The 14,045-nt window shown below is 41.2% G+C and overlaps 1 protein-coding gene across 6 annotated transcripts in view; it reads right to left on the bottom strand.

Annotated features, from left to right (window-relative positions):
- BRD1 (bromodomain containing 1) overlaps positions 1-14,045 on the bottom strand; it is a 109,936-nt gene that overhangs the window by 70,023 nt on the left and 25,868 nt on the right. For 5 of the 6 annotated variants that reach the window (XM_074942393.1, XM_074942394.1, XM_074942396.1 and 2 more), the window contains exon 3: positions 8,721-8,877. The exons of the other annotated variant lie outside the window; for it this stretch is intronic. In XM_074942393.1, coding sequence (XP_074798494.1) covers positions 8,721-8,877 — 157 coding nt within the window. The remainder of the gene's footprint in view (positions 1-8,720; positions 8,878-14,045) is intronic. 6 annotated transcript variants of the gene reach the window in all.

Genomic DNA, 14,045 nt, shown 5'->3' with positions numbered 1-14,045 from the left:
TCTCTCTATTGCACAGAACCTTTGAGGACCCATGCTTGGAGCCTCAGAATCTGCAGGCTGGGGTGAAATGCTCAGCCAGCATCCTGAGTCAGTAGGTGAGGACTGATCAGAAGCCTCCTTGAAGGGTGAGAGATTAGTCTGATCATATATGGATACCAGACCGGTCTTGGCCGTACTGGTGCAATCAGTGTCACTCTGGATTGATCTTGGTTTCATACGGAGAACCTTTAACAGTAACAGTGTAGGTAGATGCACACAGAGAAGTCCTTTCGTCCATGAGATGAGGAACAAGTCCACTGTAAATTGGGGCCTCCTCCCCCCAGAGCAATACCTGATGCATTTTGTGCCGGCTGCCTTGGCAAACAGATCAACCCCCAGGCTAAGAACACCTTGTGGAAGAATCTGGAGTTCAGTTCCCATTCATAATTTAGAGGAAAATGTCTGCTGAAGTCATCTGCTATGGTGTTCTGAATACCTAAGAGGTAAGAAGCTGAGATGACTATGTGGCTGGCTATACACCAATTTCACGGTTTTATCGCTTTGGCACAGAGATGGTGATGGCTGATATGCATGCCACATTGTCGATCATTTATCTTTACTGACTTTGACTTGATTAGTGCTAAAGAAGTGTAGGCAAGCATTTTTGAGGTCTCTCAATTCCAGAGACTGATGTGGAGAAACTGCTCTTGTAATGACCACTGTCCCTGTACATTGTGAGGTCTCAGATGTGCCCCCACCCCAAAAGTGAAGCATCTAATGTAGGGGGAATCCACAAGAATGGAACACCTGTGCAGTTCTGTTCCAGGCCTTCCACCAGTTGAGTGCTTGTAGAACCCATTGCGGAACAGAGAGTAATCTGCCAAGACTGTGTACTTGGTTTGCGAACCATTCAGTCATCCCTGTAGACCTTGGAGGCGTAATCTGGCATGCTGCACTAAAAGGACGCAAATTGGACATGTCCTAGCAGTTGAATACAATCTCTTAGTGTTGCTTGAGGACTTCCCTGAATCTTTCAGATGAAATTCGCTAAGGCAAGAAATGTGCTGGACAGTAGCTATGCTTTGCCTGTCACTGCATCCAGGGACGTGCCTATGAAATCTGGATGCTGTACTGGAGTCAAAATGGACTTTTCGAGGTTGATTTGAAGGCCCAGGCTGTGAAACGGGGAACACGTGATCTTTACTGATATCAACGTTTCCTGATACAACCTGCCCCTGGTGAACCAATCCTTTAGGGACAGGAAAACCATTATACCCAAATGACGTAGGTTAGCAACTACAACTGCCAGACTCTTTGAAAATACACTCAATGCTGAAGATAGATCAAAGGGGAACACCATGCACTGGTAATGTTCTCTGTTTATTAGAAAATGAAGAAGCTTCTTGTATGAAAGGTGAATAGCGACATGAAAATGTGTGTCTTGTAGGTCGAGAATCACAAATCAGTCTCCTACTTCTAATAAAGGAATCATTGCTGCAAGGATCACCACCCTGAATTTTTGTTGCTTTACATATTTAAGATCTAATGTCTAAAATTGGCCTCCACCCTCCATTCTTTTTGGGAACCAAGAAGTACTTTGAATAGAATCCCCTTACCCTGCACAGGAACTGGTTCCATTGTTCCCATATGTACAAGAGATGTCATTTCTTGTTCTAGCAAATGATCATGAGGGGGTCCCTGAAGAGGAACAGGGAGGAAGAATGGGTAGGAGATTTGAAATGGATAGTGTAACCAGATGTTATCGTTTCCAAAACCCATTTGTACGATGATATATGCTCCCATGCGTCCTGAAAATGGGAGAGGCAACATCCAAAGGGAGGATAAGATGTTGCAGCTGTAAGACCTTGTTGGTTGGATGGCTGAGATTCTCGACCAAGTCATCAAAACTGTCATGTGCGGGACACGGATGGCTGAGAAGATGTATCTGTAGCTTTGAAGGAGGGTTTTTTTGTTTGTTTGTTTGTTTTTGAGTATCTTTGTTTCTTCACCAGGGGATTCAGAAGGATATCTGGCACAAAGAGCATGCCCTGCATCTGAGACCTACCAAATCTCCTTTTATTGACAAGGAGTGTAAATCCCTAGGGATTGCAATATGGCTCTCAAGTCCTTTAAAGTGTGGAGAGATGTATCTGTCAAGTTCACAAGGTTGTGACTGCCAAAGGGGATATCATTGACAGTACTCTAAACCTATCTTGGAAAGCCCAACAGATGTAGCCAAGATGCTCTTCTCATGACTACTGCAGTGGAAATAGACCATGCTGCAGTATCTGCTGCATCCAAGGAGGCCTGGAGCGATCTCTTAGTCAGGAGCTGACCTTCCTATAGAATGGACTTAAACTGGTCCTGATGTTCTTCCAGCAGCTGCTCAATAAAAGAACTGAATTTATCACCATTTAAATATAGTCGTATTTGGCCATTTGGTATATGTTTTGCTATCCTGCACTGAAGTGTGGCTGAAGCATAGGATTTGACCAAAAAGATTGAGTCCTTTGAGTTATATTGTCTGCCTCATTCATTAATGGTGTGCATGACAATGGAATTCTGAGTTGGGCGAGAAAATAGAAACTCCGATTTCCTAGCTGGAACATAATACTTTGTAACTACTCTCTGGCAGGAAGGCAGTGCGATAGCAGAGATTTACCGAACCATCTTAATGGGCTCCACAAGAGCTTCATTGACTGTAAAGACAATCTTGAAAGACTTTCAAGTGTGTAAAATATCTAGGAGTTTATGGTGGGACTCCTAAACCTCCTCTAAGGGAATCTGCAGCATGTCAGCAATCTACTTCATCTGTCAGAATATGGTGGAGTTATAGAGTTTCATCAGGAGATGAGGAAGAAATATTAGTAAGAGGTGCAACCTCCTTATTGGCCCTTGCTTCTTGCTCCTCACAGGTCTGTTCCTCTGGGATAGGTGGTGCAAAGGGGATTAAGGAGAATGGGCTCTTCTCTGTTCCCTCTGGTGTTGCGAGGACCTCGATGTAAACTGTTGGTGACACAATGCCCACGGACCCCAACAACGGCACTCCGGGGCCCAAAAGGTATAGGTGGAGGCAGCCATCTGTGTTCCTGCCATGTGGGTGTCATGTGAGGTCTGTCCTCGTACATCAGTATAGAAAGGAAAGTGATCTGTTCTAGAATAGGCAGGGGAACCTGTACCAAAATTTGAGAGTGTGATGAGTCCTTTCCCACATATTCTAAAGGGGGGGGGGGGGCAGTTGTTTGGCTTGAAGAAGAGATGAGGGGGAGCGTGGTGCCCTAGGTGATAAAGGAGTCAGTGACCAAGAGAGTCATGATATTGACAAACCCCAAGCACTCGATAACAGAGGGGGGGACTGGCTCAGAAGACATTATTAGAACCTTAGGGTACCTAAATCCTTGCATTACTGATGGTATCAAAGACTGGACCAAGTGGGAACCTGTGGAGAACAGCTTCGATACTAATGCTGCTTGTATGGAATGCTTAGTACCATAGGTAGGTGAGCAGTCTTTGATACCACTGATTTTCTTGTTCTTAGTTCCAAGTATTGTTCAGGGATGGGCTTGATCTTTTCAGTCTTGTCTTTGCCGCTCTGGGTACTGGTATCCAAACTCAGTACTGAGTCTGTCTTAGAGTACTGACTCTTCTATGCCTTTGCTGTGCTGGCCTCACGCGGAGCCTGCATGGAACTCCCCTTGGGACCTGAAGTTTCCGTGTTTTCAAGTTTTCTCTTGAATCTCAGGGAGCCCAACATTCCAGAGCAAAACGAATGACAAGGTAACCCTTAGAAGGGGAAATCTATATAACTATCTCTATGAATATAAAGTTGTGTGTGGTGGGTTGCTGGGTTTTTTGTTTTTTTTGGGAGGGGTTAGAAAAAACAAGGGTAACAATTGTTCCAACAACCATAACACAAAGGTAAGTAACAATAAGAGATTGAGAAAAAGCTAAATATTAGCGAACAAGCCCATAGACTCTGTCTTGGGCCAAAAGGTAGATGAGAAGGGACAGAGTGGTTTGCCTTCTGCAGACCCATATAGCCTCAGCACAGTGCCCAGAAAGGTGTGGGATATATGACTAGGCCATACAGGTACTGCTACCAAAAATCTCTGATCAAAGGCACAGGCACAGCTGAAGCTGAGCATCCACAGGAACACTATTTGAAAAAGAACATTATATTCAGGTTTCTATTATTAGTCCTCTTCTATACTAGGTACTTTCAATCTAGGAAAATCATTTTAAACAACTTTAAAATGTTTGTAATTTCTCCTCCAACCTTACAGGTGCATAAATAAAACTGACACTTGAAAATATTATAACCCTCTTTTGAAGGAGTTACTTTTGAGTCTGAAGAAATAAGGAACAAATAAAACTTCAATCTTTCTATTTCATTTCAAAACAATTGGAGGCTCATCATCTACCAAATATATTTCACAATCTGTTTGTATGGGGCAGCTACTCCCCAAGGTGAAATGAAAAGAAAGTGTAAAAAGTTCTCATTCTCATTTGTTGGGCATTAACTAAAATGGACCAATGGCCTCTTCAGTTGAAACAGCTTACGCACAACCAGTCTCAGTTTCTAATTAGGGTTCTTGTTTGTGGAATTTATTTTCAGATTAAATCTTAAAAAATCCTATTCTGAAATTTTATTACACTGAGATTTTATCTTTATTGGTTAATCCTAAACTACAGAAACAATTCATAACAATGCAGGAAACATCAAACCTATTTACAATTTTTTTTAATACCAAATTATTATAAAGAGCAGTATGTATTGACATTTAGATGCTTAAAAGGATATATACATTGTGGTATCTGAAGTTGCTTGTTAAATACTTAAAGTACAACCTGTACAACTTAAAAGTAAAAAAGCAGCTGTAGCAAAAAGTGTTTAATACTGCCAGACAGGCAAGCTAAAGGGTCGCTGTTCAAGGGTTACAAATCAAGTTTTAAAAACGTATGTTTAGTATACATCTTTATTTCAGTTAAATCTCTTTAGGCTGTAGCAATCTGTTGATTGTCCTAATATTTGAGCACATTTTAAAAGAGAAGTGACTCATTAAGATTAATCCATTATATTAAATCACGCCAATATTTTCTAATATTTGACTTTAAAATTTTGAACATAAGCATCCGGAGTTCACTGTTACATTTTCATCAAGCTGTTCCAATACACCCATTTTTTGTAAAGTGGATATGTTCTCCCCTCCCCCTTCCCCCCCCCACACAGAGTTCTTAGTCAAGAATGGCTGAACCATGTTTTCATTAAGCTCAAAAAAAAACAAAACATAAACCAACCAACTACACACTCACCTTTGGAGAAAGGCACAGAATTTCTCAGTTCTGTGGAATTTCAGTTTAGCAAGCAAAAGTTTTTGAAAGTGAGTCAGAAGAGGGGTTTAAAATGAAAACACTTCAACAATCTAAACTATAGTTGTTGATACAACTGGAGTGCCAATATAGGGTGCTTTCATTCTGCCATTAAAATTCCATTATGTTACTCCTGGAGGAATTCTGTGACAAAAGATTAAAAAGTCTGCGCATAATATTTTAAAATTCTGCAAAGTTCTGCATATTTTGTCTGTCAAAACAACACAATATAATCACACCAGTTTCAATTATTTTGGTAAATTATTTCAAAATGCCTGTCAGTAAGTATGTCTGTAACTATACAGACAACAAAAAAGATTCCTCCAGGAGTAGAGTTAAAGAAACCCTTATGACAACCCAGTTCCTCTTTCTCTGTTATGTTTTCATTGGGTGTCTCAGAATGGGTGTGTCACACTTGCCAGCTGGGCACATCTTGGGGCAAAACTCTGCCACTCCAGCCTCAGACACACACACACACACACACACACCCTCTCCCCCAGAGCCTGCTGCAGGGCACCCCGCAGCCCAGACACCCACATCCCTCCCTCCCCAGAACCCAGCTGTGGGGTGCCCCTCCCAGCCCAGACACCCTCTACCCCCAAAGCCCAGCTACCCACAGCCTCTACTGCCCAGAGCCCAGGGATCCAGAGAGAGAAACAGCCTGATGTTAGGTGCCAGGGTTGTACAGAGTTTCCTGCACACCACATTCTTCCTTCAGGACATGCTGGGAACTGCAGCTGCCTGGAAACCTCCAGCTCCCCCTCTCCTTCTCCCCAGCAGTGTCCTGTATTTGCGAGCTGGAGAGTCAGACTCTGATGGGTCCAGTGGCCCCTAGTGATGGCCAGCAGCTCTGCAGTACCAATTCTGCCAGGAAAAATGAAATTCTGTGCAGAACATTAATTCTACACAAATTCTGCATTGCTCAATGGTGCAGAATCCCCCCAGGAGTACTATGTAGTACTTGCCAATTAATTTAAATTATTCACTGTTAAATATTACGAAGTTTTAAAATGTATGATTCGAGACATCATCCCAAAAGCAGAATTATTTTGTGTTTTCTTTCCCATCCACCAATTAATGGGGCCAACTTTTTCAGAAACAGAAGCCTAAAAAGCCTTACGTCCATACTTAGGCAATTGTCCTGATTTTTAGACATGCTGGGCACACACATGACTCCCACTGAAGTCATTTTAAAATGGGGGATTTTTTTAGTTGCAAATACTTCATTAATGTGTAACATTATGTCTTCTAAGCTGGAATTTCTAGTATTTAAAACTAGAAGATTACACAAGACTTTTATAGTTGTACAGTTTATCTGTTTTATAGTGCAATGAGCTATTAAATTTCTGACCCAATTTAGATTAGTGAGACATTATTCAAATAGTCTTCTATAGGAGCTTGATCCTTCACCCATTGACTTCAGTGGTGCAGGATCAGTACCTAGTTGTGTAGAACATCAAAAATTCAAAATCTAAGATATTTAAAAAATCAAAATTACACATTAAAAAAATTCTACACCACCAGAATGGGGAAGTAAGAAGAGAGGAGAAAGATAAATGACTGGCTGATTTATATCCAATGTCAATTCTAGCAGAGAATTTGTCAGTCTTATCAATCAGCTATGTTACCTCTGTAAATAACTACTTTGGATGTCACAATCTGCATCAATGGGGTTTTCATAAAACAAAAAGAGAGAAGAAATGTGAGAAGGGGAGAAAGGGACAAAGAGAAGAACAAAGGAAGTGACAAAGCAACAATGATCATGATCCCCCCAAGGACAGGCTACCAGCGAGTGGTATATTAGCAAATAATAGTACAGTATAAACAGTGTTCTTGATGCACTGAGGGAAATTTTCACTTTAATAGTTTTTTTATATAATCATAATTTAAATGACAATATAAAATTACACGGAACTCTTCTGATAAAGAGTTCTTCATGAAAAGAGCACAGCTTTAAAAGTAAAGACTACTTTATAACTAATTATGGGGCTCACTTTTAAGTAAGAGCACAAACTGAAAGAAAGTCACATATATTCTCAGCTCTTTTAAAAAAAGACCAAAACACTCCTGCATTTTTATCCATGCAGGCTGAAATATGCACTGCGTGAACCATCCTGAATCAGAGTGGGGGAAGGCTCTGCCCTCATGATTCAGATTGCAGGATTGGGGCGTTAACTCATTTATACAATCTACTAATGACTTAAAATTAGACACATTTTTAAGCACGTCAAGACCCAAGGTCAGGGTTATGTGTTATTTGCACAGGAGATGACGACCTCACAAACCCCTGAAACAAAGTACAAGTCGCTTCCTACTCCTGATTAAGACCCTGAAATTGGATGACAAAGAGTAATAATTTTTTCTTTTGTTTTTCATGTACTTCATTTTCTAAATATATTTATAATTTTAAGTCAACCTAAATGTGATTTTGCTAGGGTGCAATGTGCAAAAAGCCAGTACAAAGCCTTTGTATAATTTTAGTCCCACTTAAGGCATCATAAAATGGTTTTAGGAGGATTGAAATGGTACATAGATCTCTGCTGGGTTCTCTGCATCGGGGGGAATTTCACCCTGGACAGTTTATGGCTTAATTCTCCTGCCACCAAACACCAGGAGCAGGAGAAAGCCTTTGGGATTTAAAAAAAGTTTCAGGTCATGTTTATAATATCTTGATTTTACATAGCATTTTTCATCCCCATACATCTCAAATCACTTTACAGAGAACATCAGTATCATTATCCCCAATTACGAATCAGGAACTGAGGTACAATGAGGGGAAGTGACTTGGCCAAGGCCACCCAGCAGTGCAGTAGCAGAGCTGGAGAATGAATCTGAATTGTCTCCTGAATGCCAGTCCACTGCTCTAATCACTAGATAACCCTGCCTTCCCCCGTTTGTAAAATATACCTCCAAAAGCTTTCCTTATTTTCTTTTCCATTTGGCAACCACTGAATTTGCTTCATGTGTTTCCAATGGATCTTAAAATAAAAAATGCATTTTTGGGTCTTTATTAGTGTACCATAGGTGTAAAACACTCAGACCCCAATAATGAGTGGGATACAATAACCTGAATATTATTATAGATGATGTACGAAGAATTTGGCAAACAGTATTTCCCTGCTACAACATACCCAAGATAAATACAAAAAAATATTTTTGTACATCTAATGAGGCCTAAAAAAATATTTGTCAAGACTAAATGATCTTAAATTAGAATTCAGAGGACATTATCCATCAGATGATAATTTAAAGGAAAATCAAATTTTATTCAAAGCTAGTTTCCTAGAAATTTTTCTTGTGTTTTCTTTACAAAATGAAATTAAATTAAAAAACTTGAAATCTGTGTTTTGAGTAAAAAGTGTGCTACGTACCTGTTGTATGTTTCTTTGTGACTGTAAACTGGACTGCAGCCTTCTCAACAGAGGAACACCATTCCTAGACAGTCTTTTAAGTAACCAGTAACTGTGTACTCTTTCAACAAACTGCTTCTTCCGTTGAATGGCCACCTGATTCATAATTTTATTTAATCTAAAACGTGGAAAAACTGAAAGTTTAATTTTTGCAGCAAAGCATCAAACATGTTTTTGGTTATGGAAATTAAATATCAAAATTTTCATTGCTATCAAGATATTTTGTGTACTACAACAATATTGCACTAACATTTATTATAAAATCTCTTTGGACTATATTGCTCTTGGTGCAATTTTATCTGATTGCTAAAATAAATAAAACCTTTAACAGCAACTACTCAACATTTTAGTTTCTATCAAATTACAAATTATGATACTAATATATGAAGATGTGTAAATTTTCATGAGTTACTAACCCAGGCATAAAAAATGCTCTCAGATTAGATTTGACAGTAAAATCTCAGCAGTAGAATTTTTTTTTTTTTTTTTTTTTTTTAAATGTTGACACTTAATCCTAAACCCCTGTAATTAATTTTCAGGGCCATAAAGCCCTATACAAATTTTCGGATGAATGTTTTGTGCGTTCAATACTTACTATTTTATGTTTAGTTTATTTTTTAAAAAAGAAGATGGATTTCTAGCTTTTTCTAAAAATTTAAAATGCACCTTAGATATTAAAATATGTCAAAAAAACCCTCCTCTAGATTTGTTTTTTCTTAAGTGCCTAGAAGAGAGACTTTTCCGAAGGAAAAAGCAATATGAAAATTAAAACATCAGAACACTGATGCCACAGTTGTGCGCACACAGCCTCAATGGAACATATGTAAACAGGAGCTGCAAGACTGGGTCATCAAATAGCAATTATGGGACACTTTCTAAAGGTAAAAAAAACAAATATTTTAAAAGATTCTTAAAAGAGAACATGATCTATTTCGTTCAGTTCAGTAGTCTTAAACTAAAAAAGTTATTCATTTCTTAGTGGATAATCCGTGTCATGTACTTACAAAAAAGTTTATAAATGTAAAAGAACAGAACAGGTTACTCACCTTCTGCTCCACTTCAGGTACGCATGTGCCTCTCAAGCCCTTGATCAGAGATTTTCCATTAGCAGTGTCTGTTTGGCCCGCACATGCGCTCTAGACAACCCTGTGTCACAAGGGTATCCTGGGCTGTGTGGGCGTACCGCCCTCAGTTCCTTCTCTAGCCAAACATCCAGCAAGAACAGTCCAAAGCAGAGGGGAAGGAGGGTGAGTAGTGGAGCACCAACAGGGGCACACACCTCAAAGAACCACAGTTACTGCACAAGGTGAGAAACCTTTTCTTCTTCTATGAGTAGCATCCCTGTGGGTGCTCCACTTCAGGTGACTCCCCAACAGCATCCTCACATGAAGGAAGAAAATTCAGAATCAAGTCCAGGACTGAAGATCATACAACAGAACCAAGTTCCGCACCAGATCTGATGGACCAACGCACAGAGTTTAGAAAACATATGCACTGAAGCCCATGTAGCAGCGCTGCATATCTCAGACACTGGAATGTTTCTGAGTAACACTGTGAAAGTTGCTTGTGATCTGGTAGCGTCCTATAATCGCTTGCAGAGGCAAAACACCAGCTGCATTGTAGAAAGCAGTAATACACCCAGAGATCCATCTCAACAGTCCTCTGAAGAGATTGTGGACCTCTCTCAACTTTCTATATTGGAGACAGAGTCTAGGTGATTTCCAAAATTGTTTGGTCCTATCCAGATAAAAGGCAAATGCCCATTGTTCATCTAACATATGAAGAAAAGTCCCCTGCTGAGATTTATGTGCTTTAGGGAAAAAATACAGGTAGATGAATCGAACAGGATGCTCCCAACCTAACAGTGATGTGACCATTGTCACAATTATTGTTGAAACTGGGCAGATGAAAAGGACACCTGCACAGACTTTGTGCTGAACTTTCCACCAATCCAGGGAGTTCCTCACCTGGCAGGGAACTGTGACCTGTTTGTCCAACTTAACTCTGGTTGAGGAATAGGACTTCATGAACCAGCCTTGAAAGTAGCCAAGATGTAATCCTGCATGCTTGGTCATGAAGGTGCAAGCTGCCACATGACCCAGAAGCTGCAAGCCATTCCTTACTATAGTACTAGGGCTTCCCTGAATTGTCCAAACCAGATTGAAAGTTGTTAATCTGTCTGTGAGAAGGAAGTCCCTGGCTGCCAACAAATCCAAGTATGTCCCAAGGAATTGTATTCTCTGTACCGGGACTAACTTAGACTTCTTTACGTTTAGTGGGAGACCCAACTCCTGGAAGAGGGAGAGACCTGTCTGGGTGTAAGTTAGTATGGCTTCATAAAATTGGCCCTTATGTAACCAGTTGTTGAGATATGGGAAAACTAAAATTACTTCTTACAAAGGTAAGCAGCCAATCCTGCTAAACCCTTTGTGAACACCCTTGGGACTGGAGAGAGATCTGGACAGGACCAAACAATTCTGAACCCACCTAGTCTCTTTGTCGCCAACGTAGGAAGATCAAAGGGGTCCACAATCTCTTCAAGGGACTGCTGAGATGGACCTCTGGTGTGTTACTGCTTGCTACAATGAAGCTGGTGTTTTGCCTCCCCAAAGGATAATAGCACACTATACCAGATCACGAGTACTCAGTAATGAAAATGATCCCAGCCCATGGTGAAGCACAGGTATCTGATGTGTGCCAGAAACACCATCTGGAACTTTTCAGACTTTACAAATTTGTTCAGTCATCTTAGATTTAAGATCGGTCTCCACTCTCCAGCCTTCTTTGGCATGATAAAAGGGAGTAAAACCCTTTCCCCGAGGGGATGGGACTGGTTCTATTGTTCCTAAACAAAGGAGGGAGTGTACTTCTTGACTTAATATAGTGTGGTTAGAAGGGTCCCTGAAGAAGGATGGAGAAGGGGGATGGATGTGGAGGGATGTGAAATGGATGGTGTAGCCCAAGGTTATAACATCCATGACCTATTATGCTGCCAGGCCTATTGGAAATGGGAAGGGTAGTCTCCTGAAGTGGGGAAGGAGGCAAATGGTTGCAGCTTGCAAACTAGAGGTGAGGAAGAAGTCGAGCCCTCAACCAATCTGTCAAAATTATTGTTTTGATAATGACTGGGTACTAGTGAAGGAGGGTAGGAAGTTCTTTTCCTCTGGAATCTGTCTTTTTCTAGCAGGTTCAGTGGCTCTGTGAAAACAAAAGTACTGACTTGAGTGCAATCCCTGGGCAGTCTGAGACCTGCTAAATCTCCTCGTTTGTAGGGGTGTATATATCCAGAGACCTCAACGTGGCCCTGGAGTCCTTCAGTTTGTGCATGGACCCATCCATAGCTCCCAAGCAAAGCTTCTGATAGTCAAATGGGAGGTCCTCAAACACATTCTGAGACTCTCAGGAATCTCGACAACTGGAGCCACGACACCCTGCACATGAGTGCAAGACAAGTAGTAATTCTTCCACTCTACTCAGCACTGATAAGGCCTCAACTTGAGTACTGTCTCCAGTTATGGATATCACACTTCAGGAAAGATATAGACAAACTGGAGAAAGTCCAAAGGAGAACAAAAATTAATGGAAAACATGACTTATGAGGAAAGATTCAAAAAACTGGTTTGTTTAGTCTGGAGAAGACTACGTGGGGACTTCAATATGTAAATGGTTGTTATAAAGATGAGGATGATAAATTGTTCTCCTTAACTACCAAGGACAAGAGAAGTAGTAATGGCCTTACATTTCAGCAAGGGAGATTTAGGTTAGACATTAGGAAAGCTTCCTAACTGTAAGAGTAGCTAAGCATTGCAACAAATTATCTAGGGAGGTTGTGGCATCTCTGTCATTAGAGGTTTTTAAAAACAGGTTAGCCAAAACACCTGTCAGGGACGGTATAGAATAGATAATACTCAGTCCTGCCTCAATGCAGGAGATGGGACTAGATGACCTATCAAGGTCCCTTCCAGTTCTACATTTCTATGATTCTATGACAACTGCTATAGAGATGGATCTAGCAGCAGTGACCACGGCACCCAAGGATACTTGGACAGAGATTTTGGCTAAAAATTCTACTTAATGACCTGGAATTGTTTTCTATGCTCCTGTCAAAGATGTACAATAAAGGATGCAAATTTGCTGTAATTCATGTAGTCATACTTGGCCATTGTTGCCTAATAGTTTGCGATCTGAAATTTGAAGGTCCTGGATGAGGAGGCCTCCCATCATGAAGGTTTTACCTTTTCTGGTCCTTGGCATAAGGAGCAGACCTGGAGTAATAATGTCTACCGTGCCTCTCTGCAGCATCCACCACCAGGGAATTAGTTTGGGTGTGGGAAAACAAAAATTCGGAGTCCCCATGGGACGACATAATATTTCTTATATGCCCGTTTACAAGTTGGTAGTATGGTGGCAGGAGTTTGCCAAACAGTCTTTGCTGGATCCAGGAGCACTTCATTAATAGGCAACACAATCTGGGTAGGTGTCACTGACTGCAAAATGTCCAGGAGCTTGTGATGTGAGTCTTTAACCTCCTCCAGGGGTATCTGAATGGTGTCTGTAACCCTCTTTGCAAGGTCCTGTAATTGACGGAAATCATCGGCCATCAAAGGTGGCAGAAGTGTGACTTCGTCCGGCAATGAAGATAAAATCGGAAGGAGTAGACTCTTTGTCCGCCCTAGCTTCCTGTTCCTCAAAGGTCTCCTTGTGTTGGGGGTCTGCTGGAGAAGACTGTGTGACCCTAGTTTCCTGGTGTAGTGAAGCCGGAGGTCTGGCAAACTGCTGCTAATATACTGCGCAAGGAACTCAATATGGAAACTGGGAAGACCCACATAGGAGAGGAGATGGTACCCAGGACTCATTCCACCATCCCTGATGGGGGCAAAGATCTTTCCCTTCTCAGTTGAAGCTGGAGGGTCACTGAACCCGTTCGGAGACAGACATACATGGGGGTATCCTGACCTGACCTGGAATGGTCAAAGGGAATGCTCCATCAGCAGCAGCTTCGGTTTGGTCTCCCAGTTCCTCCAAGCTCTAGATTTTAGAGCCAGGACAAAGTTACACTTTTGGGAGATATGAAATTCCTCCAAACAACGGATGCACTCAGAGTGGCTGTTGTTGATCGGGAGAGCCTCCCAACAAGAGAGGCAGCATTTGAAACCTGGCAAGCCAGGCCTACTAACCCAAGCCAAATAATCTTTAATGAAAAAAAAAAAAGGGGGGGGGGAGAGAGAAGGGGGGAAAAAGAGTTGGATCCCTTTGAGCTCTGTCTCAGGCCCAGGTGGTAGAGAA

This window comes from Natator depressus, chromosome 1 (genome assembly GCF_965152275.1).
Source record: "Natator depressus isolate rNatDep1 chromosome 1, rNatDep2.hap1, whole genome shotgun sequence".
In the NCBI taxonomy this organism is placed as follows: Eukaryota; Metazoa; Chordata; order Testudines; family Cheloniidae; genus Natator; species Natator depressus.
This window is presented reverse-complemented; position numbering and strand designations above follow the sequence as displayed.